The sequence below is a fragment of the Vanellus vanellus genome, assembly GCF_965231255.1.
Source record: "Vanellus vanellus genome assembly, contig: HAP1_SCAFFOLD_33, whole genome shotgun sequence".
In the NCBI taxonomy this organism is placed as follows: Eukaryota; Metazoa; Chordata; class Aves; order Charadriiformes; family Charadriidae; genus Vanellus; species Vanellus vanellus.
The window spans coordinates 1045699-1073690 of record NW_028128339.1 but is presented as its reverse complement, the minus strand read 5'-3'; the positions used below and the strand labels follow the sequence as shown (position 1 = coordinate 1073690).

Sequence of the window (27992 nt, the reverse complement as noted above, 5' to 3'; positions counted from 1 at the left end):
GCCGGGGTGCGTAAATGGGGATTCCTCTTCGCATGTGTGTTACTGGGAGTGTTTCTTAATGCCTTCGAAGCTTTATGAGATTGGTTAATGAGCGTTGCTTTGCCGTGCAAGTGCAAAGTGTTATTTTCATGGAGAAACCAGCTCAGATGTTCCGTTTATTTTTCTTTTTTTAAAGGCAGAATGCCTATTTTAAAGCTTTCCTTGCAGGCAGAATAACATCTGTTTTTGAGGATTGTTTCTTTCCCTGCAGGGTGGAAAAATCTACAGCCTCGCTAAGGCCGCAGAGGAAGAAAACTTGTCAGTTTCCTAGAGCAAACTGCAGTTTGGAGAGGGGGGTGGTTTGCCAGAGTGCCTTTTAGCCCCTCGTCGGGCACATTTCTTTTCCCTGGGGGCTGAGGTTTAACATTGGAGGACAAACCTTATGAGGAACGACTGAGGGATCTGGGGTTGTTTAGCCTGGAGAAGAGGAGGCTGAGGGGAGACCTTATCACCCTCTACAACTACCTGAAAGGAGGTTTTAGAGAGATGGGAGCCGACCTCTTCTCCCTGGCGACAAGTGATAGGACAAGAGGAAATGGGTTCAAGTTATGTCAGGGCCGGTTTAGATTAGATGTTAGGAAGCATTTTTTCACTGAAAGGGTTATTAAACATTGGAATAAGCTGCCCAGAGAGGTGGTGGATTCACCATCCCTGGAGGTGTTTAAGAAAAGGGTAGATGAGCTGCTTAGGGACATGGTTTAGGAGTGGTGGTGTTTTTATCAGGGTAGGTTAATGGTTGGACTTGATGATCTTAAAGGTCCCTTCCAACCTCACTGATTCTATGGCCTTTTCATTTGCCTAGCTTTTGGTTGTATGAATTAATGCGTGTTTCAATGAGAACCAGAAGACCTAATTTCTGAGTCGCCATCTTAAAAATTGTGCAGGGACGGAAGTGGGACAGGGAGGTGACCGGAGTGAAACGCTGAAGGCTGTTAAGGCTGGAATAAGGAATGGCGGGGCTTGTTCTGGTCACCCAATATGACAATAAAAGGCCACAAGTTCCTCGTGGAGGTAAAGAACCGACAATCTGGGAGGGCGTTCAGGGTCTTGCCTGGCCGAAGGGTTTCCAGGGGAATATGGGGGTCACTCTCCATCTCATTCCTGGTGAGCTGCCTGCCTGTTAAGACCATTATTGTATTATAATCATGGAGACAGGGCCTGAGTTTAGGTTTAGGAAACCATTAGCTAATTTTGTGGTTAATTCTTTTTTTTTTAGAGTGACTCTGTGACTCGGTTCTCTCTGCTGAAGATGAGACACGTCCTGCCCTCTGCTTTGGCAATGGCAGCTTTCCTTGGGCGCAGGGACCGCACACCCCTCTGGTCCTTTCTCTGTAAGTAAATCGTGGCTGTGCCGCCTTCCTGCCCGGCCTGGGGAGCTTGTCCTTTACTGAGTGAGAAAGCAAGTTTTTCCCTGGAAGAAATAAAGAGATTTAAAAATCTCTGTCCTTCTGTGTAGCAGTGCCATGCCAATGCAGCCTCGGGAGAGGCACCTTTCCTCCAGCGCTGGAACCATGGCAGGGAAGGGACCTGCTGTCTTGTTCAGATGGATGAATTTCATCGTTCTTTGGCAAGAAACGAATGTGGTGACAATCATTACGTGGTCCAGCCGGCCTTGGTGGTCAGCCCCCTCCTCCCTTTCCCTGTGGGAAGTCTCCAAGGATCTCCCGGGCTATAGGAACAGGCAGGCAGTAAGGATGCTGTGCTGGGAAGCTTTGACTGCCTTTGCTATCTTCCTCCTGTGAATGGAGAGATGAATCCTCAGCACTTTGGAGCTCACCTTCCCCAAACGCTGAGTTCGCTATTTCTTATCCACAAACGATGTGTTATTCTGTGCAGGAAACGGGATTTTTCAGAAATTCCAGCACGGTATGGGAAGAAAACACTCCTGGCATTTTTAATGCAGGTTATTCCTTTTTGGTGTCGCAATTAAAAAGCGACATCTGTAACTTTGAAACAAATATTTATACGTATTTGTCAATGGGTGCAATTCACGTAGTCGCTGGAAGGAGAATGGATCTTAACCGCATCTCTTATTTCAGGCTGTATCGTGATAACGCCAGGGATTGATGTCCCGCTGGGGATTTTTCTTCAGTTCCCATCTTTTGCCGCTAATTGAGCAGCAGAGATTTCCCAGCTAGACAGGCAGTGAGCTCTACTGAGTGAATGCAAGCGCGGATCTAATGTTGACGGTGATTAAACTATATTGTTAAAAGACTCGTGCCTTGCAAAGAAAGTCTGGAAAAGTGAAAAAGGATGTGCCTTTCTCCTTTGGGATTGCTTTTGTGGCAGAGGGGATGGAAACAGCCCACCGGGCTTTTGCTCCGCTCCTGGCTTTGGATTGGAAAAAGCCCTGAATGGCTCAATCCCTGCGGGGCCGACTGTAACCCAGGTGAGGGGCAGCTGTGCCAGGAGATCCGGAGGGTCCATCTCCACACCTTCCGTGTCCAGTGAGAGATTTCCCCGAAAGGAGGGACATTCTGGGAGAATGGGGAGCGGTGTTCAATGATGAGGGTGGCGAAGAAGGCTAAAGGATGGTCTCAATGATTTTTACCGTGAGCGGGTTTTTTCATATATCTTTCGGGCAGAATGGACGGGGACTTTGTGTTTTGGCCAATGAAGGTTAACTCTAAAATCCGCATTGGGCCGTGAGTTCCGGCCCAGCGATCAGAATAACCGCAAACCCTGGGGAAAGGGGGCTGAGGAGTGGGTGCGTGGTTGGTTCGGCGCCGGGGCTCTGCCAGCCCTCACTGTTGCCGTTGACCTTCTCCCTGTGGCTCGGCCACTTCTCCCACTGCCCCACAGCACTGCGGAGGGTAATGGAGGGTTATTTTTGGCTGGAGTATACCCCTGTGCTGGCCAGAAATGGCCAGTGCTAGCCCAGGCTGGGCTTGCCACTCAGGCTGACCTCATGATGCCGGTTGCCGGCCTCCCGCCTTCTACACAACATTCCGACGGTGGTCTTGGCCCACCGTCGCAGCTCTTCTGCTGCTGGCTGTGGCTCTTGGAGTGAACTTTGCGAGTTTGCTCAGGCTTTTGAGGAAGGAAGCGGCAATTTTCTTGCCCGATGGGGCGCAAAAGGGCTCACGTGGTGGAACGGTAATGCTGTTGGTGGTGAGAAGGGGCTGTGGGAGTTGTTAGAGGGCAGTTGGTGACGCTGTGCTGGGAAATAACTGCCGTACCTGACACATCCCCTCCTTTGAAGCGGGTGCGTGCTATCGTGCTGTTCCCAGCTCTGCTTTCTCACCTCCTCTGCCTTAACGATTTCAGACACGTCAACATTGGCAGCGACTTTCAGGCAGAGATCCCAGACCTGCAGGAGAGATCCCGTTTGGAAGAGGAGGAGGAGGGAGCGTCGCTAGTGTGGAAGCCCTGGGGAGACATCGCAACAAACCCGGAAACACAGGACAGAGGTTTCTCTTAACGTTTTTCTTGTCAGTTCCCCCCCGAGATACTAAGGGTCGAAAACTGCACGTTTTCACAGCAGCTGTTTGTCTGTTGGGACCCTCTCCCTCCTTTCATTGACTGCCTTCATGGCTGGTAGCACCCGAGGGTGCTCAGATCTGATGGGACAGTGAACAGATAACCGGTGGTGCTCTGAGTCGCGTCCTCTGGGAGAGACGGTCAGGGGTGTTTGTAGCTGTCCCACCTCAACTGCAGCGACCTTGGTAGAGGGGAGATCTGTCTCTGGAGCTTCTGGTCCCAAAGCTGCTCTGAAGGGAGAGAGAGCGATAGCGGATAACCTGCCTTTTTTTCAGTGCCTTTTCTGGGTCTCCAGTCTGTCTGCTCTGTTTGCCCTCGGCCTTGTATCGTATCTTTTCCTCTTTCTTGATGGGAACTGACTTTCTGTTGGTTTTTGTTGCATTTCTAGTGACAAATCTGCTCAATTTCGCCTGCTCCAATATGGTGCCGGGGGGAAGAGGCAACCTGGAGCACGCCTTGCACTGCCTGCATGAAGCTCTGGTAAGAAGCAGCTATTTTCGAATTCCTACCGGACTAGGACAGCCTTTGTTACTGGGGTGAGCTGGGAGTCGCTCCTGAGTTTTCTGTTCCACAGGCTCCAGTCCCTTTGCTAAAGGGGCAGAGTTCTTGCGTGCTGCCTGTTGGCCGCCCTCTGCATTAAGGTCTTGTGGGATGACAGACCCTGTGTATCAATGAGAGCTTGTTGTGTCTCTTGTCAATTCTGTGCCAATTTGGAGAATAGAAGTCCTCCTACTCCTGCAGGCAGCTCTGCCTGCAGCAGGGACGAGCCCAGAAGGACTCCAGCAGCAAGCAATGGCTGTTGGGGTGCCACAGCTTGGTCCCCGGAGATCTGCGCAGGTTCTGGTTTCTTAAAACACATCAGTGTGGATTGAGGAAATATTCCCATCAACTGCCATGGGCGGAGGTGACCCCGACGCGCTGTTTCTGAGCATCGACTGAGCACCGTCTTCCCACAGTGGGCTGAAGAGTTGAGGTCCCTCCTGAGGGGGAATCTAAGTCTTGTTCTCTGAACTCCCGCAGGAGGGTCTGGAGATGTTGCAGTCTGGGGCACCCCAGCGACCTGAATCCCATCCCCTGGCTGATTATCACTACGCAGGTAAAGCGGAAGCAGAGCTTGTTGCTTCTCTGGGAATGCGAGCGGGTACTGCCGTTCCCTTTGTTCTGATTGAAAGAAGTGATTTTTAGAAACATGCGAGCAGCGGTTCGTGTTCTTCGGGGCAGGGAAAATAGTCGTTTTAATCTGTTCCGGGGGCCTTTTGGCGCGGGGAGTGCCTTGTCCCTGTGTTCCAGCCCACTGCTGTCCTGTGCAGTGATGCCCCACGCTGCCGTACGCTCCTCCTTTTGCACGCCGGCTTCACGGCAGCTCTGCTGGCAGCCATAACTGCTCGTGCTAACGAACTCCCTGCGGCATTGGCTAATCACTTTCCAAAGGAGGAGAGATGTGGATGTGTGATGAATAACTTGTGCGGATTTCAGGTAGGCTGCGAGTGGTCTAATCATTTGCACGTGGCTGTTTCTTCCCAGGCTCAGACACTTGGACGCCCCTGGAGGAGCAGTTGTTTAAAGAGGCTTTTTATGTGCATAAGAAGAATTTCCACCTGATACAGAAGAAGGTAAAGCAGTTAGTCCGAGGCGGGTCACGGGTTGGTTGCGTGGAGGGGAGTTTTAACCCAGAAAAGTCTTTTGATCGGCGTGTCAGAATCCTGTCCTTGGGATGCAGCTTCATGCTAAAAAGACACTGGTACGAAACATAATTTTCCCTAATGTGTAATTACCAAACAATATTTAATCTCTCCGGTACAAAATATGGGAAATATTAAAAGAATAATGACACGTTCCGCTGACCATCGGCGTGTAATGTACAGTTCTGCTCTCCCAAGGCTTCTTTATGGCCCTTTCAGAAGAAGGGGGCTCGTTTTCAGCCTGATCTCACCTGTGGGAACTGCAGACGCAGGGGGGGACAGACAAAGAGCACTGGATAGATCCGTCCTGGGTCTGTGCCTTCGGTGTTTTGCTGCGCTATTTCCCTCATCGATCGCTTCTGGTTTTCTCCCGACAGATTCAGACGAAGACCGTGGCCCAGTGTGTGGAATATTACTATACCTGGAAAAAACACGTCAGGTTTGGCGCCACCCGACCTGGACAGATAGCCAAAAGGCTCCAGGGAGGCACGGATGAGGTGGAGGAGGCTGAAGAGAAGGTAGGAAAACCGCTGGGGGTGGGTGCGAGATGCCGCTCCTCCATGATCGCCTTCTCCCGGGCTCTGGGAAACGATACCCTTCGCATTAAACTTGCTGCTGCTGATGATTTTCGGGGATGTTTTGTAATGTCCCAGTGCTCTGGAAGAGGAACTGCCGGGGACCCGCCTCTGCGCGGGTGTTGCCAAAACGTTCCTTGCCAGGAAGCAGAAATGTGGCTCACAGAAATATATATTATTTAGGGTTTTTTTTGGTGGCAGCCACTGGGTAAGCATGTCACTTCAGTTCTCAGAAATTCTACTGTTCTGCTGAGGACAGTGGAAATAATACGTTTTTTCTTTCACCATCTGTCTTTGCACCCCATCCTCCCTTTCGAATTTCGGCATTGTTTTGGCTGTTTTAACGTTCAGAGGAGCTCAGCGGGGCAGGCTGGGGCTGATAGAACGCGTTCCACCCAGCACACAAATAAACCCCTCAGTGTCTGGGCCGTTTGGGGATGTTTCCAGCCAGTTTTTCGCTTTAGCTGTCCCCCTTGCTGAGGAGATGGAGAAATGAGCACAGGCTGTCTGCTTTACAGGCTGGTTGCAGCCCGAAGAAGAGGCGCCGGCTCGGGCCGAAGGAGAATGCCAAAAGAAAGCGGAAGAGCAGCGAAAAGATGCCCCGTGGCACAGGCAGTCCCTCCCGCCATCCCGGGGACGCTCCGCGTGGGGCTGGGGGCGCAGGCGATGCAGCTGGGTTTCCCTGCGGGCAGTGTGGAAGGTGAGCTGCTCGCTTTTTCTTCTTGAAACTCACTGCTTTGGGCTCAAACAGATGGAAACTCTCCGAGATGGCCGGGGGGGAGCAGAACTAAGGGCAGCTGGAGGATTCCCCCTGTCCCGCTGCCACCTGCTGCTTTTGTTGGACTTTTAGCCGAAACTGCTGTGTTTTCCTGTGCCTTTGAAGGCCTCACGGTCTCTTCCCTGAGGTGTTGGGGCACCTGTCCCATGCCGCACGCTGCCACGTGTTGTCACCACCATTTGTTTAACAGCTGCTTTTCCTCTGTGCCCGTTGGAGCAACGAACCTGTTGGGATTGTTCCTGCTCAGTTCCATCCTCCTCCCGTCTCCCTGCACTCGGGGCTCCTCCGTCTCCCGCTGACTGCAGCCACAACGGTTTCTCTCTCTCTCTTTGAAGGCCCTTTCCTCCCATTACAGGCTCAGGGCGGTTCATCTCCTTGGGCGAGAAACCCAGCGTTTCTCCTTTGTTTGGCTGAGAAAAAGGTTCCACTGAAGTTTCTTCTTGCGGTTTGCGGCCCGAGGGCTCCCGCGCTGCAGTCGCTCGTGCCAAGCGACATCGCTCGTGCCACGCAGAGCCACTCGAGTTTCAGTCCGACCCGATTTTAATCCATCGTGATGTTAATTCTCCTATTTTAATCCCCAATGATCTGCCGTGTTTAACCACCTAGGTCCCACCCAGCCGGGGGTACCGGCAGAGACTGTATGGCACCACGCAGCAAAACGCACAAGAAACTCACAAAATTAGAAGTAATGAAACGTCGTCTAACGAATTTTTTTTTCTTAGAAAAGGAGTTAAAAATCCCCGTTTGTTTTTTCCCTTCCAGGGTGTTTGGGACAGTCAACGGGAGGAACGCGCATGTGAAATACCATCGCCCACGGGAGGATCAGAAGGCCCTGGAGATGTCTTCAAAGGGCAGCGAAGCTGGCAGAAGCCCAGAGGGTGACCTCCTCCCTTTGGCAACTGGGCAACTGCCGGTTCAGCCCAGCAACCAGGTCCCTTTCCTCCACTAAGAAAACCCCACCCACCATCTCTCGCCTTCGGCAGCGCCTGAGCTCTGCGGAGGGTCCACCACCACGAGGTCACCCCCGCTCCAGAAAGACCCAGAAGATAAGAACAGCAGAGAATAAGGTATTGTATTTAATAGTGTTTCCCCCTTAGGTGATAGTGACGTGTAGATTTTCGGTCTTAGTTAGGCATCTTTTAGCTCTTAGTTTTAGGCTTTAGTGTTGTTCTGATAGGAGTAAGGTTTGTTGTTCTTCTGAGAGGAGTAAGTTGGTTTTTTTTTTATGTGTTCTCCTCAATTTATTAAAATGAGCTGTTGAACGTTCAAGTCCTGGGGCTGCTCTTGCTGGGTTTGAGCCAGAAATAATCGAAGCCGTCAAAACCCGTTCTGTGTGCGGTTGGTGGTGCGAAGCAAAGGAGAACCTGGGCCTGCGCCACACAGTGCTGTTCCCGGGTTGGTTTTCCCACTGGAGAGCGCAGCGGCACTGCCATGACAAAGCCGGCAGCAGGATTGGGGCGGGTGAAGGCATTGGATGTCTGCGAGGCCTCTTGGTTATTTGCCAGAGTCGGCGTTGGCCTTTCGTGCTGCGCTGTAGCACCCATCGGTGTTTGTTTGCACAAATAACGCAGCGTTTGGCAGTGACAATGGTGGTTGGGTTAGTTCAGGGAATGACATCTAAAGAAGGGGGCTGGTCTCTGCTGGCGGTGTACTGGGAGGGAGAAAAGGTTTACTTTTCGTTGCCAGGCCACCTGATTTTCATGGCTTTGGTTTTTTTTTGTTTTTTTTTTTGTTTTGTTTTGGTTTGGTTTGGTTTTTTTTTTGTGTGGCTGAATATTCCCGCCCGGTTGAAGCAAATCTGTATTTTGGTTCTGTTTTGTCTTTAAAGTATTGATCTTCAGGTCTGGGCCATGGTAAACTTCTTTCCCCGAAGCGCCCGCTTTGCAGAGCGGGTACGAACATTCTCCTTTTGTTTCCCATCACTTGTATTTATAAAAAAACTACCCTAGAAGTCAGAAGAGGCATTGGCGTGTTCACACCTCTTCCCTAAGCCTGCTCCTCACTGCCAGTGCTGCCAAAGCGATGCCAAAAAGGCGGGAGCTTGGGAAAAATACCCGGCACTGTATCTAACTGTGGCGTCCAAAACCCCGCGGGTCGATTTAAACCTCCGCTGACCCAGGGAAGGGCTCCGCGTGCCAGTTCCTGTTCCAAGTCTTGTTGCTGTTTCACATTGATTCTAAAAAATCAGAATGGCGGATACAAGAACAGAATTTGGACCAGATTCTCCGGCACAAGGACAGTGCACCAATGCTCAGGGCGCTTTCCCCGGCAGCGAAGGCCTGGTCTGGCAGGAGGGCGGTGGCGGGGATGGCGAGGTACTGCCTGCTCAGCTGCCCCATGGCCGGGAAGCGATGCTCGTTCTTCTTCCACCAGCGCAGCAGCTGGTGCTGCGCTTGCAGAGGGGCTCCAGGATGTAGTTTTCCAGTTGCTGGTGGATCTCGGGCATGCTCTCCATCGGGTCCTACCCCAGAAGGATGTCGTAGCTGCTCTGAGACGGGGCGCTGGCGCATGGGTCCTTGCGAGCAGGCAGCTGGCTGCCGGCATCTGCGCCTGTGGCTTTGGAATCCGAGTTTGGCACCCCAGACTGGGTGGCAGATGGGGACTGGTGGTTGCAAACCCGCAATAGCGTGGTTCTCACTGGCTGGTGCAGCTCGCTTCTCAGGCTGGGGCTGAGAAACTGCATCTCCTTTAAGTGCAGGTCCAAAACAGATAACTGCTGGGCTTTCGAGCACTTTCTCGAATGCAGTTCCCTTCAGTTTGGAAGACGGCAGAACATGGAGAATGGCATTACATGCGATCTACTCCTTGGTGTATTGATTGGACAGGGAATCAGTCAAAAGAGAAAATAAGAAAAATTAATTTGCCTTCTACTTGGATGGCAGAAATCTACGAGAGGCAATAGAAGGGGGGTGGTGCTGTGAGGGCCATGGAAAGGGGAGTGAAGGGCATCTGCAAGGTTGGAGGGGGTAAGGAGGGGGGTAGGTGTCTAAAATGGGGTGCTGGGGGTGTGCAAGGAGGGGGGGCAGCAGGCCCCTGAAGGTGGGTGTAAGGCATCTGCAAGGCGGAGGGGTGGGGGCGCAAAGGGGGAGGTGAGGGGTACCCAAGGTGGGTGTGGGAGGGAGGCACCTGGGCGATGCCTGTTGGGGGTCTCCCCACCAGACCCCCCCCTCCTTGTCCCCTCCTCCGCATCTCGATGTGACCCCCTGGTGATGCTGCGGCCCTTCAGAGCAGGGGGACAAAGGCCACTGTCCCCGCAGAGCCCCATGCCACCCGGTCACCTCAGCTATTGTCCCACCGGGCGCTCGCGCGGATGTGCCCGGTGTCGGGGTGCAGGCAGGAGGTGGCTGGGTGGTCCCCCCATCTTTCTGCATCTCCTTGGCCTGGGGGAGGGCCTGTCCGCCCCCCTGCTGCACCCATGGGACCCGGCTGCAGGAGGTGCTCTCAGGTGCAAACGAGAGGTGGGCAATTAATTAATCTGCCCTGAAATTACAGCTCACGGGAAAGACTGAGAGGAATTTGCGTCTCCGCCAGCAAGGGATGACGGTCACGTCCTGGTGATGCTCAGCTGTGACCTGCGTGTGTGTCCCCCCTCACAGCCCCACTTTGGGGCTCTGGAGATGTGTCCTCTCCCAGGTCCAGTCCCCGTCACAGCCCAAATCCTGGCTCAGGAGCCAGAGGGGTCCCTGCAGGGGACGGTGCTGATCCCCACGATAGCAAAGGAGGGAGCCACAGGACCGGTGGCTTCGTCTGGGTAGGATGGAGATGGAGAGGGGCGAGGAGGGGGGTCTCCTGCTCCGCCACCAAAGCAGCTCCCCCAGTTTGGCCCCTCATCCCCTTATAACACTGGGATCAGTGTTATTAATTACATTTTGTGCGAGATTAATTACATCAATCCTCCCTCCGGCTGCTGGTGGCCAGTCCAGCTTGCGTGTGACGGGATGAGAGGGCCGAGGTGGGAGGTTTGCCTGCTTGTGTGATGCTTTTGGCCTCCCCCGGCACCGGGAGGACTCAAAGCCGGACCTGAACCTCTGCTTTGTGCTTTTCCTCATCCTCAATTACACCAAAGCTTCCCCAGGGAAAGATTTTTCTTTCTAACCGGAGGAGTTGCACTGAGACAGGTAAACTGAGGCAGGACAGTCAAAAGTCCCTCTCCCTCCTGCTGGGACAAAAAAAACCCTGCAGCAAAATAATAATTTGGAGAAGTTTTCTTGAGAGGGAACAACACCCTCTGCTCCGAAACTCAAAAGTGAGCTCGCCATCCCCTTTCCCAGCCCAGTTTCGATGATTTGATGTTTTCCAAGCACCTGGCAGCGGCGGCAAAGGACAAAGAGGGAAGGCGAAGCGTCTGTGAGTGCTGGTACCCATCCTGGGATGGGATAATTTGCTTTCTGGAGGCATCTCTCCGTCCTGCTCTGTCCCATCCCAAGCCCACACATCTACAGATCCCATAGACTTATTAAATTCTTAAATCCTCCAGCGATTTCCTCAATGAAATAACCTTTCTGAGTCCATTTGAGTGGCTTAATCGGGGAAAAAGAGGGTTTTGAGTGGCACCGTTTCCTTCGGTGGCATCTCTGTGCGAGGTTTGCCACGATTTCGGGGATGCTGCAACAACTGGGGAAGGGCGATGGGATGCTCGGAGCATCTTGCCACGGACCCACTTGGCTTCTTTCCTCCTGTCTTTGTGCCTGAAGCTTTAATACTAAATAATAAAAAAGCAGCAGAGATCTGAGCTTGGATCCCGATGGGATTTTAACGGATTAGCCCTCGGTGTCACCCTCCTTCGCTGTGTTATTTTTACATCCCATGTAACCTTTCAGGGCGAGCCGGGGCCGTTAACCTTTGTGCTGAGCAGCGCCGGGGAGGAAGTTCATGACAACAAATGAATCTGTAGGCTGGAAATGAGGGATTAGCTCTGCTCGGAACATAAAGTAGGGCTGGAGATAGCTGGCGGAAGCCAGGAGAGTAAAACATGGGGCTTCTCTGGACATTTCCATACGGCGTAGGACTTGGTCTGGCTAACGAGGGTTTATGGAAGCCGAGAAGGGACGGAGGCCGTGCCAAAGGGAGACCTCCCTGAAACACCCTGATTTGATGCAGGAAATGTTGATGAAAATCAGGGCTGCCCCATAACGGGCATTTCCCCAGCGGTTTGTGCCTCACATGGTCTTTTGGCAGTTTGGGCTTTCAAGTACACTCAAACACTGTGTGACACCTTTTGCCCTGCCGAGATGCAGCGTTTCCACCCCTTTTCTCTATTCTGGATAGTTTTTCCTCAAAACAGAGCAGGTTTCTCCCCATCCGCTAAGTTTTCCAAGCAGGATCAGTATTGGGGTGTATGGCTTTAAATAACTGCCGGGGTCACCCTGAACATTCCGATCCCAGCAACGGTCGCTGTTTATGTGCTGGAGATGGTGCAGACTGGGAGTCACTGGGCTGCAGTCGGAGGGTTTGGTCCTCTGATTGATCTGGAGGCTCAGTTATCCCCCAAAACCGGTGACCGACTTGAGGATGAAGCAGGAGGAGGGTCCCAAAATGACACTTCTGGAAGAGTTACAGGTGGGAGGGGTGTGCCGAGGGGCTGCGCATCCCCCAAAAAGGGGGGGAGACTTCCCAAAATCCCACTGGCATGTCGCCAGAGCAGGGAAGGATGCGGGGGGGACGATGCTTTGTGCCCTGCCGGGGGCAGGTTTAGCATCGTGGGTGGGAGCACGGAGCCAAAATGGTTTCTGAGAGAGAAGCAGACATTCCCCATGTCGCTCGGGGGGGATTTGGGGAGCTGTGATGCCCAAATCGCTCCGTTTATTCCCACTCTGACACCCCTGTAACACACTCAAGCTCGCCGTTGTATTTAAATTGCGATTTTATTTCAATTGTGATTGTATCTAAGTTGCGATTTAATTTAAATAGCGATTTAATTCAAATTGGGGTTTTATTTCGGTGGCTATTTTACTTAAATTGTGATTTAATTCAAATTGGTGTTTTACTTAAGTAACGATTTTACTAAAATTGCCATTTAAAGCGATTTGATTAAGCCCCTTTTGTCCCATGCCTTTTCTGAGGTTGGGGTTTGGGGTTTTGAGTTTTTTTTCCGGTAAATCTGGAGGGGAGTAGACGCATTGCTAAGAAGGGACAGAGGGTGGTGGAGATCGTCGTGGGAGAGAGGACGAGAAAGCCACAGGCGCGTCATAATCCGGCTGCCGGGTGACGTGGGCGAGTGCCGGGAGCTGGTGGGGAGGTCGCAGCAAGTCAGCTTTGAAATTAGTACTCGGGGGCCAGAAAAAACTCATTTCCAGATGGGAACGTTTGTTCCTTTTGCTCATTAAATTAACTGGTGAGCGGGGGAGGTGTGAGCTTCCCGAGCGTTGCTGCTGCGCAGCGGCAGGTGATGCCATTCAGTCAAAGCAGGGATTTGGGGGATAAAAAGCAGATTTCCGGTATTTTGCTCTTCTCTAAAGCGAAGTGTTTCCTGGAGGCCCTTTCAAAGTTGCAGTTGCGACTCGAGTGTGAGATGTGGTTGGGTTTTTATTTCTTTGAGCGTGGTGATCCCGGTGATGCCCTTCCCCAGCCCAGGGACAAGGGGAGAAGAGAACGCCTGTAGTTCTCCTTTGGCTTTTAAGGCACAGATGCTCTTTGTGCAGCGCTGGCAGTGGTATTTCAGCCAAGGAGGGCATTAGCTGTTAGCCTTTGGCTTTTCTTTTGAGGAGAAAAACGCAGTCTTGCTTGCAGCAAGAGAAGCCCGAGCCTGGTTGGGCTGAAGTCGAAGCTTCACCCTTGCAGGTTCTTGAGGGCCTTTGGAGGTTGGTGGTGGCCATGTCCTGTGGCCAAGTGCCATCTAGTGAGTTCTGCAGGTATCACGTTTGGAGAATGAAACTGGCTGTGATCAAAAGTGTGGAGTTGGGTTCCCCCACCCCACCCCACTCCACTCCCAGTTTGGAAATCCCTTTTTTAATTTTATTGTTTCGAAAGGAACCACAAGAACAAAGCAGGAGGTTTGGTTTTGGTTTGAAACACTCAACTCTCTCCCCTTTTAGTAAATCCTTCCAGACTCACAGTATATACAATACAGGTGACATTACAGGTGGTTTTATTTGGGTATGGGAATAAAAACCTCCAAGTCCGTGTTTTTAGGGCTGTGCCTGGAGGAGGAGACACACGGAGGTGTGATGCTCTTGGGCTCGCGTGGCGCAGGGATGGGTGATGACTGGGAGGACGTAAGGGAGCTCTCCTCACCTGGCCCCAACTTATATCTTCTTCTCCTCACTAAACAGAGACACGACGAGGAGGCGGTGATTGACCAGGGAAGAACGAGCACCATTGTCAATATTCACTATGAGAAGGAGGAGCTGGAAGGTGAGTCGGGAGAGGTGCCACCAGTCCCACGCGTTTTCCCGTCGCGCAAAGTCCCTGCTGCGTCCCGTGCTCAGCATACGCATCACCTGCAGCGAAACGTGGCGTGCTTCTAAATAAACAAGCACATTTATTTTCACATTGTTTTAATATTATGGCTTTTAGACAGAGGGGAAAAAGCCCCCGTGGCATCTGCGGTGTGAGCGTTGGCCACAGAGCTTGGTAGTTCCCAGCTTGTTTTCTCAGAGGCTGCTCTTGGCTTGGAGAGGTCAGGAGAATAAGTTGATGGCTGCAGACACAGGGCTGTGATTTTCTTTTTTTTTTGTTCCAGACTTCATTATCACAGGACTGATTGGATATCCTCTTGTTGCCTTGTGCCATACAAAGATTTTAAAAATAATTACCTTCTGTCGCTGCTTAATGAGCAGGCCTGAGTGTTGTCCAGCCGAAGCTGGAATTTTAGACAAGGGTTGATACTTTCAGGGCACTTTTAGGTGACCTGGAGCCATCGCTTGTTGTTGCTCTGTTGTTGCAAAGTTAGAGTAAAACAGGCTTGGAAAAAGGGAGGGGTCTCTGACATTCGGGGATGCAGTGAAACTAAAACGAAGAGAAGTTGGTGTTTCCTCCTGGGATGGATGTGCTGGTTTAATCGTGGCAGCGGCGTCAACCGTCTCCGCAATATCGAGAGTGATGCGAACACTGCTTTTTTTGCAGGCCACCGCACCCTGTCCGTGGGCGTGCGGATGCCTCTGGTGAGGCAAAGCCACCGGTGCCACCGGCACCACCGACCCCACCGCCAGAAGCATCAGAAGAAGGAAAGGGAGAAGGACTGTGCCCCGACGGAGCAGGGCTACCACTGTAAGTCCCGCCGCAGCGTTCACGAGCCTTCTCGGGGCTGCATGGGTGCCGGGGTCCTCTGCAAGCAGGTCTGTGTGGCTGATTTGTGTGGTTTGCTGTTCTTCTGAGGGAAAGTGGCGTTATTTGGGAGGCAGTTGAAGGCATAATGGATTGAGGCTGGTCTTCCTTAGAGGGATCCTGCCATTAAAAATGGAAACGTGGGGAAGGAAAGTGGCCCGTCCTTATGCAGAGGTGGAACAGATGCTTCTCCTTCTCCGTGGCTCTGTGCAAGCCCGGCCAGACCCGGGGGAGAGGGGCTAGCCCAATATTTAGGGCTGAACTGGTGCCGATCGATGGCCACTTTGTGTGTGAGCGTGATGGGTCGAATGCAGGTGTGGTAACGGGATTTATCTTCTGCCCCCAGACACCCCATCCCAGCGGGTGCAGTTCATCCTCAGCACCGAGGAGGACGAGCAGCACGTTCCCCACCACTTGTTCACTGAGCTGGATGAGATCTTCCTGAAGGAGGGTGAAGATGCCGAGTGGAAGGAAACGGCAAGGTAAATCCCTGCTGCCGGCTGCGGTGGCAGCTGTGGGCTCTGCCTTCCGCTCTCCGGGACGCGAAGCTTTTGCAGCTGCAGGTGCCGATGCGCGGAGCCTTCTCCTCTTGCCGCCCCGTAGCTGCACCAAAGGGGTTGCAGAGCTGAGGCTATTTTCTTGCAACGGGGCTGATCGTGCCCGATGTCCGCAGGTGGCTGAAGTTTGAGGAGGACGTGGAAGATGGTGGTGAGCGCTGGAGCAAGCCCTACGTGGCCACGCTGTCCTTGCACAGCCTCTTTGAGCTGCGGAGCTGCATCATGAACGGGACAGTGCTGCTGGATGTTTGTGCCAACAGCATCGAAGAGATCGCAGGTACTGAGCGCACTGCGTCCCGCCGGGAACGGCCGAGCTCAATTTGCCGCGGTGCCCTTCACTCCCGTATCAAACCCTGCCCCAATGGCACGTCCTTTTCCAGAACCTCCGCTGTGTTTTTAAGTGGTGGGTTGCTTTTTGGATGTAGACTGGGTGTACAACAGTCACATCAGCTTTTTCTCCCAGTATGGGAGCCTTTTGAAAGCAATTTGTGGGGTCAGAGAGGCGATTAGAGAATATTCTCCGGCCAGAAAGGAGTGTCAGGGCTTGGCAGGCTGCTCTCAGGAACACGGAGTCTGCCTAAGAGCTGAACCTCCTTAAATAAACTACTTACTACAAGCTGTTTCCTCCCGTTCTTTGTTTTGGTTTTTTTTCCTATTGCCTTAACATCCAGGATTTAAGAGCTTTAAAGGCAGAGTTTATCTGGCAGGTGACCAAGCAGCATATTTCTGTGGGGAAGATAATTGAAGTTAATTGAAAAAGCGGCTTTGGAGAAATTATCTTTGACTGGCAGGTCTCCATTCAGCCCTTGCAAGAGCTGGAGAAATCGGAGCCGTTATTAGCACGTTTCTCCCCGGGCTTGCCAAATTGCAGTCGATGGGCAAAGGAAACTCTGGGAAAGTCTGTGATAGAGATTGCTTATAATTTGTTGAAATGTGTCGAGTCTAGAGAGTCTGTCTAGAAACGCCAGATCGGGCAAAAAAATGTCATTATCTAGGATGGGGAATAATTATCTGAGCGGAGTGATGAATAAGCACTTTGATGATGGCTTTTAGCAAAAGAGAATTCTTCCTTTCGCTGCAAAGGCTGAACTGCATTAAAACGTCTTGCTAAGCAAGGCTGAGCCCGCGTTAGGGTATCCTGCGTGGCGCAGCCTTCGCCGGGGGCTTGAGGGGTCGGGGGCTTGGGGACTTTCTGCTCTGACGGCTTCGTTTCCCGTTGCCATCTCCAGATATGATCCTGGGCCAGCAAGAGCAGTCCGCAGAGTTTGATGAGTGCACGCGGGCGAAAGTTCGAGAAGTGCTTTTGAAGAAGCATCACCATCAGAACGAGAAGAAAAGAAACAACCTTCTCCCCATCGTCTGCTCATTTGCTGACATGAGCAAGAAGCAGTTAGACGTGCATCCCCTTGGCAAGCCAGGTGAGGGTTCCTGTAGGGTTTGGTACCCAGTGAGGGTTTCTGCCAGGCTTTGGCACCAGGTGAAGGTTTCTGCAGGGCTTTGGCCCCATTAGACTTCTCCCGGCAAAGGAGAAGTGTCCCGATTGCTCCTTGCCTGTCTTTCTCAGTGTCTTTCTTTCTCCTCCCAACCCAAACACTCACTCCTCATCCATCTCCCACCACTGCAGAAGCTAAAAATGGGGTGAACCATGACAGCCATCCGATGGATCTAAGCAAGGTGAGACACTCGTAGCTTTCTTACGCTTTTAGGCCAGATTTGCTCTTGCAAACTTGGCTGCAGAGTGTTCTGCAGAGTGCTGTGGGCTTTGCTTTTGGGGTAATGGCTGAAAATCCCTTGTCGTGCCCAGGCGGAGCTGCGCTTCATGAAGAAAATTCCCACCGGGGCTGAAGCGTGCAGCGTGCTCGTAGGAGAGCTGGATTTCCTTCGCCAGCCCATCGTGGCATTTGTCCGCCTGAGCCCAGCTGTCCTCCTCTCGGGCATGATGGAAGTTCCCATCCCAACGAGGTCTGAATGAGAAGCGCAAAGTTTTTATTTAAAAAAAAAACACCACAACAAAACACCAAATTCATGCATCAGTTGGGCGTCCCAGGGGAACACAGCCAGTGGGAGCAAGCACGTTTCTCCCACCCACATCTCCCTGCTTTCATTCCTCCCTTCCCTGCTGGAGCTTTTAAACCCATTGGCCAATTTTAATGAAAGTTGGTCCAAACCTCAAATTTGTGTTTGGTTTTGATGCGTTTCAAATTCATCACCGGAGTCGGTGAGCCTACACGTCCCCCCTGGAGCCACGCTCTGGGCTGGGAGCTCCCAGGGATTTCCTTGGGTGCCCTTTGAGTGAGGCCATGTTCTTCTCTCTCATTTTGGTTTTCTTGCCTAGGTTCCTGTTTGTTTTGCTTGGACCAGGAGGAAAAGCCCATCAGTACCATGAGATCGGCAGGTCCATGGCTACTATCATGACGGATGAGGTGTGACGAGATAAGAGATATCTCTGGGTCATTTTTTTGGGGCTTCACCTCTCCCTGTCTCTGTAGTAGTGAGGAAGAGGGTTTGTTGTCTCTCTTAGCTGCCTGCAGGAGGCTAAAATCCCACCTGGGCTGCAGCCCGCGCCTCATCCTTCTCCCCAGGGTCCCCAGCATGCTGTCCCCAGTGGTGGCATTGCCAGGGCCAGTGAAACTTCTCCTCTTGAAGCAGAAGGCTGTGGTGTGCCATGGGGGACGGGAGCCTGGTGGAGATGGTTACAAATACTGTGATGCACAGATTTTTGCTTTGGGGGGAATATTTCCTGCCACTTCCAACAGGCGATTTGGGGGAAATGACCTTGCATTTAGCCAAGAGCTTATTACACTGGTTAGGACATCCGAGATGGGTCATGCTCTCACCAGGTTGTCTCCTACGGCAGGTTTTCCACGACGTTGCCTATAAAGCCAAGAACCGGGCTGACCTGGTGGCTGGCATCGATGAGTTTCTGGATCAGGTCATGGTTTTGCCGCCAGGAGAGTGGGATCCCTCCATCCGAATTGAGCCCCCGAAAAACGTCCCTTCGCAGGTGAGTGCTGCGGCAGAAGGAGGCACGAGGAGGACAGGCAGGAGGGCAGCACAGCTGGGGGTGCTGCTCAGGGGCCCAAATTCACAGGTCACGTACCCAGCCCAAAAAGCAAAACAAGCCAGTGGCTGCAAAGACATATCTTTATCTTATTTGCATTTTAACAGGAAAAAAGGAAGTTGCCAGAAGCTCTCGATGACAGCGCTTCTCACAGCAAGCTGGAGAAACACAGCGGTCCTGAACTGGAGCGGACAGGAAGGTGTGAACTGAAATAGTTTGGTGGGGTGTTTTTCTGTTTGCCCCTAAAATCTGAGTGTGCACCTCCCTTCTAGCAGAGTTTTGGGGTTAACTGGGTCAGTGAAGGGGCTCCAGGTTCCCAGCTTGGTCCCCTGGGCTGGGTGGGTGGGACATTCGGGCAGCTGGGCTGAGCCGCAGCATGGTTGCACACAGGTTTTCTTGCTTTGGGGTGGAAGCAGATGTGTAAGTACCTCCAGGTAGAGCTCTGCTGCTTCTCAAAGTGAGGGACTGTTGCAATAAGAGGGGACGGGCTCTCAGGTTTGGTCTCCTTTTCTTTTTGTTGGAGGGGTTTTTTGTATGCCTCAGTTTCTACTGGGGCTAAAATGGGAGAAGGAGACTTCTTTTTAGCAACGGAAGTTACTCTGTGCTTGTGATTGTCCTTCCTCAGCCAAGAAAACTCAACGCTGTCTTCCACGAAAATGTTGTTTTGTTTTTTTTTTCCTTCCTCCAGGCTCTTTGGCGGTTTGATCCGGGATGTGAAGCGAAAAGCCCCCTGGTTCTGGAGTGACTTTCGGGATGGTCTGAGCCTGCAGTGTCTGGCGTCCTTCCTGTTCCTCTACTGTGCCTGCATGTCCCCCATCATCACCTTCGGGGGACTGCTGGGGGAGGCGACCAACGGCCACATAGTGAGCACCTCTCTCTGTTGGGTGGCACGGGGGAGGACAACACTCATGCAAAAGTCCTTGCTGCAGTGAATTTGCACTTGTTTTTTTCCCCCTAATGATTTAATTACTCGCTGCTGCCTCTCTTCCCCGGACAGAGTGCCATGGAGTCGCTGCTGGGCGCATCCATGACCGGCGTGGTGTATTCCCTCTTTGCTGGCCAACCTCTCACCATCCTCGGCAGCACCGGCCCCGTCCTCGTGTTCGAGAAGATCCTCTACAAATTCTGCAAGTAAGGCTGGCTTCTGCGGCCAGGTGCTGCGAGCGCCTTTGGAAGAAGGCAGGGATGGAGAAAGGATGTTTTTCTTAGTGGTAGTTGGTAGATTTAAGTTGTCTTCTGTGTCACAGACATCACGCGCTGCTGCTTTAGTATGTGACGGTGCAGGAGCCCTCAGTCTCTGAAGGATGGATGGGTGGTTCGGGTTTTTTAGGGTTAAAGTGAAAGAGCAGGAGGAGGAGAAACCACAAGGATGTGGATGCCCGAGATGGGCTGCACAGGGAAGATGAGACAAATGACTCTGGTTTGGGAATGAGGGAAGATTTGCTTTCCTCTCAGTACAAACTCGGGCACTTTTTTGTATGATTTTTGCTGGAAGTGGAAATATATTTTACCCACATATCCAAAGAGTTTTCTGGTCAAATGTTTTGATGATTTTTGAGAAAGCAGGAGCTTTTCACGCGAAATGGATATTTTCCATGACAGTCTTTTTGTTGTGGCAACTGTGATGGGAGATTAACCCCCTTATTGCAATTAAATTTATTATGAAGCCCCAACTTGCTGGCAGCAGGTAACTGGGTGCAAACCCAGCCGGTTTCGCTGTTAGGGCATTGGGGTGATGTGGGAGAACACCACCTTCCACAACAGGGACCTGACCTCAATTAGCCTCCGAGGCATTAACACAAGGTCATTGTTAAATAAGGATTAATTAGCCTCTCCTCCTGCGGGCCCACACCCTGTGCCGCAGCCCCGAGGCTGTCTGTAGTAGGACCGGAAACTGCATTTACCATCCGCAGCCTTGACACGCTCCTGAATTGCTGCCGACTTTCCCCGAAGGAAGGCACGGCTCGGAGTCTCTTGCTGCCCTCTCCACCCTGCGTTTTCTTTTGCTTTCCCAGGGACTACGCGCTCTCTTATCTCTCTCTCCGGGCATGCATCGGGCTGTGGACCGCCTTCTTCTGCATAGTGCTGGTGGCCACCGATGCTAGCTCTTTGGTGTGCTACATCACCCGCTTCACCGAAGAAGCCTTCGCCTCCCTCATCTGCATCATCTTCATCTATGAGGCTCTGGAGAAGCTGAGTCACCTGCGAGAGACCTACCCTGTGCACACGCACAGCAAGCTGGACTTCCTCACCATCTCCTAGTGGGTTTCTTCCTCCTAAAGTGCCGCTGCCCCTTGGCAGGAGCTCAGGGCTGCACCTCCATCGCCTTCCCCTCACCCCTGTCTTGGCTTCTCTCCTCCCAGCTGTAAGTGTGAGGCACCGACCCATCCCAGCAACGAAACCCTGCAGTTCTGGGAGAGCAACAAGATCAATGTGTCTGGCATCACCTGGGAGAACCTCACGGTGACTGTAAGTGCCCCGAGTCACTGCTTCCTCGTGCCGCGGCCGCAGGGTCCAGGGGCACTGGCCTGGTGCAAAGCTCAGAGCCCTTCAGGTGATGGTGGGCTTCAACTTGTGCCAGTGCTGCTCTGAAAAGTCATTACTTCAGTGTGTTTAACCTCCTTGGGCCTGGGAAGGAGAGTTCACCTCATCCCCGACATGGTGGGCAATAACTGTTATCCTCAGGACAGCGGTTCTGTCTGGGAGCAAGGTTCAGTGGGTGCTTTGGTTATTGGAGAAGTTGGAGGACTTAAGTTCATGCTTGAAGGCTGTAATTAGCTTCCTTCATTGGTTCCTAGTAACTCCAGGCCTTGCTTTCTTACTCAGCGCTGTCTGAAGGTACGTGCATAAACTTGCATGTCTGAGCAGCCCCTTGGGCCATTGTTGCTGGAAGCAGAGCTCAGGCACAGGGTGGGACGCTCTTATGGACATCTTCACCCCCCTTGGCCGTGTCCTGTGAGCCCGACCCTGGGAAGGGACAATTTGTCTCTTCTCCTTTCCTGTCACTGTTGTCTTAGCCCTCCTTCCCCGTTCCCTCTTTCACTCTCCCCAAGAGTTCCCAGTGTTTCCTTCCCCTCTGGTGTCTTCTTCAGCCACGGTTACCTGCTGTTCAAGCAGAGGATGTGCCATAGGTCTGTGGTACAGTGTCCCATCACATCTCCTCTCTCCGCTGTCTGTGTAGTTCCATGTGTCACTTATTCAGCTGCTGTTGATCGTTAAATATAAATCTCCGCTAGCTGCAGCAGTCCCGAGGTCACAGATCTTGGAGCAAGATCCTCCAAACCCCCTAGTTATCCGAGGTTTCCTTGACGCATGTGCACTACCTTTGTGTCCTGATGCTCTGTTTCCCCAGGAATGTCGGTATTTGCATGGAGAGTTTCGTGGACCTGCCTGTGGACACGATGGCCCCTACACGCCCGATGTCCTCTTCTGGTGCTGCATCCTCTTCTTCTCCACCTTTGTCCTGTCAGGCTTATTGAAGAAGTTTAAAACCAGCCGCTACTTCCCGACCAGAGTAGGTAGAAGACGGTGGCCAGCAGCAGTCTCCACACTCATTTCCCAAAATGGCTTTCCCGGAGCACTAAGCAGTGTTTGCCACCGCTTGGTCAAACTGGGAAATATTGGACCTTGAAGGCCAAACTTGGATGTCTCTCACTCATTTCCAGGAGTGCAAAACGATCGTAGCGTTTCCCACCTGCCTCGTGACGTGCCCCGGAGTGGTTTTTTCCCCAGGCAGTGGGAAATCGGTCTTCCAAAGTTGGTTGTTTGTTGTATTTTCATTTGTGGTTTTTTTCACCTTGTGTGCCCAAGGGGAAAGTTGATTCAAATGAGGAACTGCCATAGAAAAAGACACAAAAGACACTGTTTCTTCCTTTTGAGGAGCAAATGATGCCTCAGTGCCTTATTCCCATTGTAGCTGTGAGTGCAGCTGTAGTGGCAGACGTCTGTTTCATTATTTTTTAATATTTATTGGCTTTTTTTTTAAGTTTGAATTTAAACCACCCTTTTCCACCTAATTAAACTTTTTTTATTGCCTGACACCAGATCTTGCAGGTACAAACACAGCAACACTATCCAAACGAGGGATTTGGCTGCATCTTCTCAGAGTGGTGGGAATTTGTTAACCAGCCTTAATGCTGTTGATGTCTTTAACTTTTCCATCTCACGGTATGGCCCCGTTTGTGCTGTCCCTTTCAGCTCTGCTTTCTTGCCCCAGGTACGGTCCACAGTCAGTGACTTTGGTGTCTTCCTCACCATCGTCATCATGGTCCTCATTGACTTCCTGGTTGGGATCCCATCGCCGAAGCTCCACGTCCCCCACATGTTCAAGGTAATGGGGTGTTTTGGTGTGGAGCCGCTTTCGGCCCTTGGGGATGCCACAGGGTGATGCTGGGACAGGACAGGGCTGAGTCTGGGGATGCTGGTGGTGTTACCATCTCCTCTTCCACCTCCGAATGCATCGTTTCCTTCTGGAAAGAAGACGCCAGCCCCAAAACTTGATACCTACAGAAGTATCTATAGGTGCTTGCGACGAGGACGCTGGCACTGCTGAACCCCGTAGGAGAGGGTGACACGAAGGCAGGGCCAGGAGATGAGGCGGCACAGCGATGGAGAGGAAAATCAAAGCCAGTGAAGTGGCTGGGCTGGGAGTTGATCCTGATGTGTGTTTTGGCTTTGTTGCAGCCTACCAGAGACGACCGCGGGTGGTTGGTCAACCCCATAGGGCCCAACCCTTGGTGGACGGTGTTGGCCGCGCCCATCCCAGCTCTGCTCTGCACCATCTTGATATTCATGGACCAGCAGATCACGGCTGTCATTGTCAACAGGAAGGAGCACAAGCTGAAGGTAAGGGGCTGCAAGAGCTGACCCCATCCCCACCCCACTCTGGGCTGCAGGTGTGGGGAGAAGCTCCTATGCCAAGTGCTTTGTGAAGGCGTTGGTTTGGGACAAGGTCAGGCTGTGTGGCAGGATGCTCTGCTGGATTAGTGATGTCACAGGGAGCAAACGAGGGCAGTTCAGATGAGCAATCTTTTGGAGGAGCAAATTAATTTTCGAGCACTATAGAAGCGTGTTTTTGTTTCAGAATGCCAGCAGGAGCTGGGGGAACGAACTGTTTTGACGCACTGCCAGGGATAACTCAGGGTCACATCTTGCTTACAAGCAGTAGAAATTTCTTTATGAATGAAAATAGTCTGTTTGTTTGTGTGTTTGTTTGAGAAGTAGCTATTGCACAAACCTCCCAAATCCACTTGGTCTGAACTCCTGCCAGATTTTCATGCAAGGTGCTTGCGCAAAGACCGGATCCATCCTTATTTTTGCCAATTCTTCTCTTAAATTTTCAAGAGGGTGACTTGCGCCCAAGTAGGGTTTGAGTCTGAGTCGCGACGTTGTCCTCGCTCTTGTGCTGTGAGATGCTCTGTTCCTTGTTTTGCTGCCCACAGAAAGGATGCGGGTACCACCTGGACCTTTTCATGGTGGCCGTGATGCTCGGGGTGTGCTCCGTGATGGGGCTGCCCTGGTTTGTGGCTGCGACTGTCCTGTCCATCACCCACGTCAATAGCCTCAAAGTGGAGTCTGGCTGCTCAGCTCCAGGAGAACAACCCAAGTTTCTGGGGATACGAGAGCAGAGAGTCACCGGCTTGATGATCTTTGTGCTCATGGGCTGCTCTGTCTTCTTCACTTCGGTGTTAAAGGTAAGAGGAAAATGCAAAACGCCCAACAAGCGTGAGCTTTTTGGAGGTTTGACAAAAACCATCCCCTCCCTCCAGGCCTGAGTAGGTGTGGAGCAGAGGAGGAGGCGATCCCAAATCTTGAGGCTTGGCCCACGGTGGGAACCAGCCTTAGTTATACTTTCCAGCCCTTCACACCCCAGTTTGGTGTCCTCGAGGCAAGCGAGCAGGACAACTGCTTTAATTCCCAGGTGTCTCTCAGGCCCACCTGTGTTTATGGGTTACGATGAAGCGGATTCAGACCAGTACACTGCTCTCTTTCAAGCAGGCAGCACCTTATGGGATGCAATTGGCTCCCCCAAATGCCTCCCAACAGCCGTTCCCAGTAGCTAAACATACCAAAATCATCCCCGTGGGCTTCCTTGTGTGTTCCTCCCACAAAGTCACCACAGCTCTAGGCAAAAGGAGGCACTTCGCTTTTGCGTGTTGCCACAAAAATGTGTAGAAATGTTCTTCTCCCATCACAGAACGTGGTGTACAGTTTCATTGGTGAAATGACCTATTTTCCTCCAACCTTTCAGGAAAATAGGATTATTCTAATGAAACGTAACTCAGAAGCTCAGCCTAAAGCAGAGCATTCACTCACTCACTCGCACACACAAAACCTCTACGGGTTAAGAGGTGACACATCTCTAACCCTGTGGAAACTGGAAAGTTTTAGGCAATTTTAGGCAGTGCCTCTAGAAGAGAGCAGTAATACTGAAAAAGCAATTAAAAAAATAAATTATTGCATTCTTTTTTTTTTTAATTTCCCAGTTTATACCCATGCCTGTGCTTTACGGTGTCTTTCTCTACATGGGTGTGTCATCGCTCAGAGGGATTCAGGTACGGACTCTTACAGCGTGCAGCTCCCTGCTGTGTCATCTCCAGAGAGGCAGGAAAAAAGCAGTGGTGTGGGAGAAAACCTCCCCAAAAGCAGGCAGTGAAAGTATTTTGTATAAGGAGAAGATTGGTGGGGGCACAGGAGGTACGTAGGGCGGGAGGACCAGGCAAGTTCAGCGCGCTCTGCGTCACGGTTTGGGACAGGGCAGTGTTTGGTGTGGTGAAAATGGGGGAATTCAGTGCAAAGCGAAGGCGATTTCTACTGCCGGTGGGAATCCTCGCTGGGGGATTCAGTGGGCTGAGAAATGCCAAATAGCAAACAGAAGAATAGAATATATTAAAAATATATTTTTATAGAAGAACAGCGAGGGGGGGTGAGATGGTCTGAGGAGGACCTGGGGTGCGGACTGATGAGAAGTTCACCATGAGCCGGCAATGCACAATCGCAGCCCGGAAGGCCGACTGCATCCTGGGCTGCATCAGCAGTGTGGCCGGCAGGGCGAGGGGGGGATTGTGCCCTCTGCTGTGCTCTGCTCTGGGGAGACCCCCTGCAGTGCTGCCTCCAGCTCGGGGGCTGCAGCACAGGAGAGACATGGACCTGGTGGAGCGGGGGCAGAGGAGGCCCCGGAGCTGCTGGGAGGGCTGGAGCCCCTCTGCTGGGAGGACAGGCTGGGAGAGTTGGGGATGTTCAGCCCGGAGAAGAGAAGGCTCTGGGGAGCCCTCAGAGCCCCTTCCAGTGCCTAAAGGGGCTCCAGGAGAGCTGGGGAGGGACTCTGGATGAGGGAGGGGAGCGATGGGACGAGGGTGGATGGTTTGACACTGACAGAGGGCAGATTGAGATGAGATATCAGGGAGAAATTTTTCCCTGTGAGGGTGGTGAGGCACCAGCGCAGGTTGCCCTGAGAATCTGTGGCTGCCCCATCCCTGGAGGTGTTCAAGGCCAGGTTGGACGGGGCTTGGAGCAAACTGGGCTGGTGGGAGGTGTCCCTGCCCAAGGCAGGGGGTGGGACTGGATGATCTTCGAGGTCCCTTCCAACCTAAACCCTTCTGTGATTCTATAATAGAAGGACGTGGAATAATTGCAATTTGGTGGGCAGCTCTCATGGACACACTGGTTTATAGATGGAGCAAAGGGAAAACGGGTGCTGCTCCCGGGAGGAACAAAGTGGGATCCAGGATTTCTCACTGCACGCGAGATCCTGAAAACTCATTCCACGTCCCAACAGGGCCGGAAACTTTCCGCAGCCCCAAGGGGTAACTTTTCCGCTTTTATTTTGCAGTTCTTCGACCGCTTGAAGCTCTTTTGGATGCCGGCAAAACACCAGCCGGATTTCATCTACCTGCGGCACGTTCCCTTGCGGAAGGTGCATTTCTTCACCGTGATCCAGCTCATCTGCCTCGTCCTGCTCTGGGCCATCAAGGTGTCCCGTGCTGCCATCATCTTTCCCATGATGGTAAGAGCCGGTGCCGCTCGGCAGCGAGACGTTTGCAGCGTCAGAGTGAGACGTAGCATCATCTCACACCTCAACCCCCTCTTCCCTCTTATTTTGTGAAGGTTTTGGCTCTCGTGTTTGTCCGGAAAGTGATGGACTTCTGCTTCTCAAAGCGGGAGCTCAGCTTTTTGGATGACCTTATGCCAGAAAGCAGGAAGAAGTTGGCCGATGCCAAAAATGAAGCCAAAGAAGAAGAGGTGATGCTTGCTGGGTGCTCGGGGGTGGGTGTCTCCCACGGGCTCTGAGATTGCCTCTTTCTGTCACAGCTTCTCTTGAAATGTTGGGGGAAGATCCAAACTCAATAGAAATAGATCCTGACAGCCTGGATCCCGCATCATAACCTTGTTTTTAAATTAGCAGTGAGCTTAACACTTGAATAGCGGTATAATTTTTAAAGGTGCCATTTATAATAAACATTATAATTATGATGAAAAGATTTGCTCATAAGGGTGGTTTTAACCCCCTCCCAAAATGTTTGGAGTGAAAGGTCTTTCCCCGGCTGCGCTAACAGAAGGTCAGAAGGAGAGAGCAGCACGTGGCTTTTGCTGGGTGTTTAGTTTATCTCCACTTCGATCATAGACAGAGAACTTTGATTTGTCCCTTTTTATGTCAGGAGTCCCAGGAGATGATGGAAGCTGCTGCTGCAAACTCCGTTCGGCTGCAGCTGGGCAAGAGCAGCACCGCGGATATCCCAAAGCCAAGCAGCGACAGGTAAAGCCCCACCAAGCAGCAGGACCCCCGGCAAGATTAGCCTGAAGGGGGTTGGCAGAATTTTCTCCACGTTTATCTTTGCTGAGCATCCCAGCGCCATGCACTCAGCTTGGTGGGAAGAGCAAATTTATGGGCAGGGCGGGCGGCAGAGCGCTGGCACAGGCTGCGCAGAGAGGTGGGGGAGTCTCCCACTCGGGAGCCATTCCAAACCCGCCTGGAGGTGTCCTGTGCCACTGCTGTAGGTGCCCCTGCTCTGGTGGGGGTGGGACTGGGGGAGCTCCAGAGGGCCCTTCCAGCCCTGACCAGTCTGGGATTCTGTGCAGAGCCTTTGCACAGAGCTGTAGCTCTGCGGCTCTCCGGCTCGCCTTCCAAACCTCCTCCTCCCGCCCAACCCGCTGTGCTTATGCGCAGCTTTGGTTCTCCTCCCCCCCGTTCCTCTTGCTGGTGCTGATGCGCTGGGTGGCGTCAGTTCCCACAGTCACAGATTGCTGTCTCAAATATTTATTGCAGGACTGATCCTTCGGAGATTAATATCTCGGAAGAGATATCAAAAACAACCGTGTGGAAGGCTCTCACTATGAGCACGGAAACAGTCTGAATCTGGGGAGGAAAGAGGTAAAGGATCGCGTGGGAACGTGGCCGTGCTCCTCTGCGAGCGGTGGCACGTGCCTACGGCTTTTTTTTTTTTGCCTGCAATGCCGAGCAAGCGGCGAGGGCTGCGGCACGCGAACCAGCTCCTCTCTGCCGGCGTGGTCCCACGAGCGGGGCAACAGCCCCACTGATGACGCTCTCCCTCCTTT

General features: G+C 52.3%; 1 protein-coding gene across 1 annotated transcript; it reads left to right on the top strand.

Moving 5' to 3' along the window:
* Positions 1-14: 14 nt before the first annotated feature.
* Positions 15-27790, top strand: LOC309684575 (electroneutral sodium bicarbonate exchanger 1-like; the record flags this gene model as incomplete). The annotated part of the gene is made up of 26 exons (XM_082500462.1): positions 15-34; positions 3307-3436; positions 5061-5132; positions 13826-13907; positions 14619-14762; positions 15166-15301; positions 15493-15653; positions 16606-16794; positions 16941-17050; positions 17181-17338; positions 17712-17799; positions 18234-18380; positions 18545-18636; positions 19126-19300; positions 19435-19568; positions 20453-20698; positions 20801-20906; positions 21790-21951; positions 22654-22767; positions 23121-23282; positions 23879-24130; positions 24923-24991; positions 26269-26442; positions 26544-26678; positions 27095-27192; positions 27703-27790. 26 exons carry the CDS (start codon positions 15-17, stop codon positions 27788-27790), a joined length of 3444 nt encoding a protein of 1147 aa, XP_082356588.1.
* Positions 27791-27992: the final 202 nt, after the last annotated feature.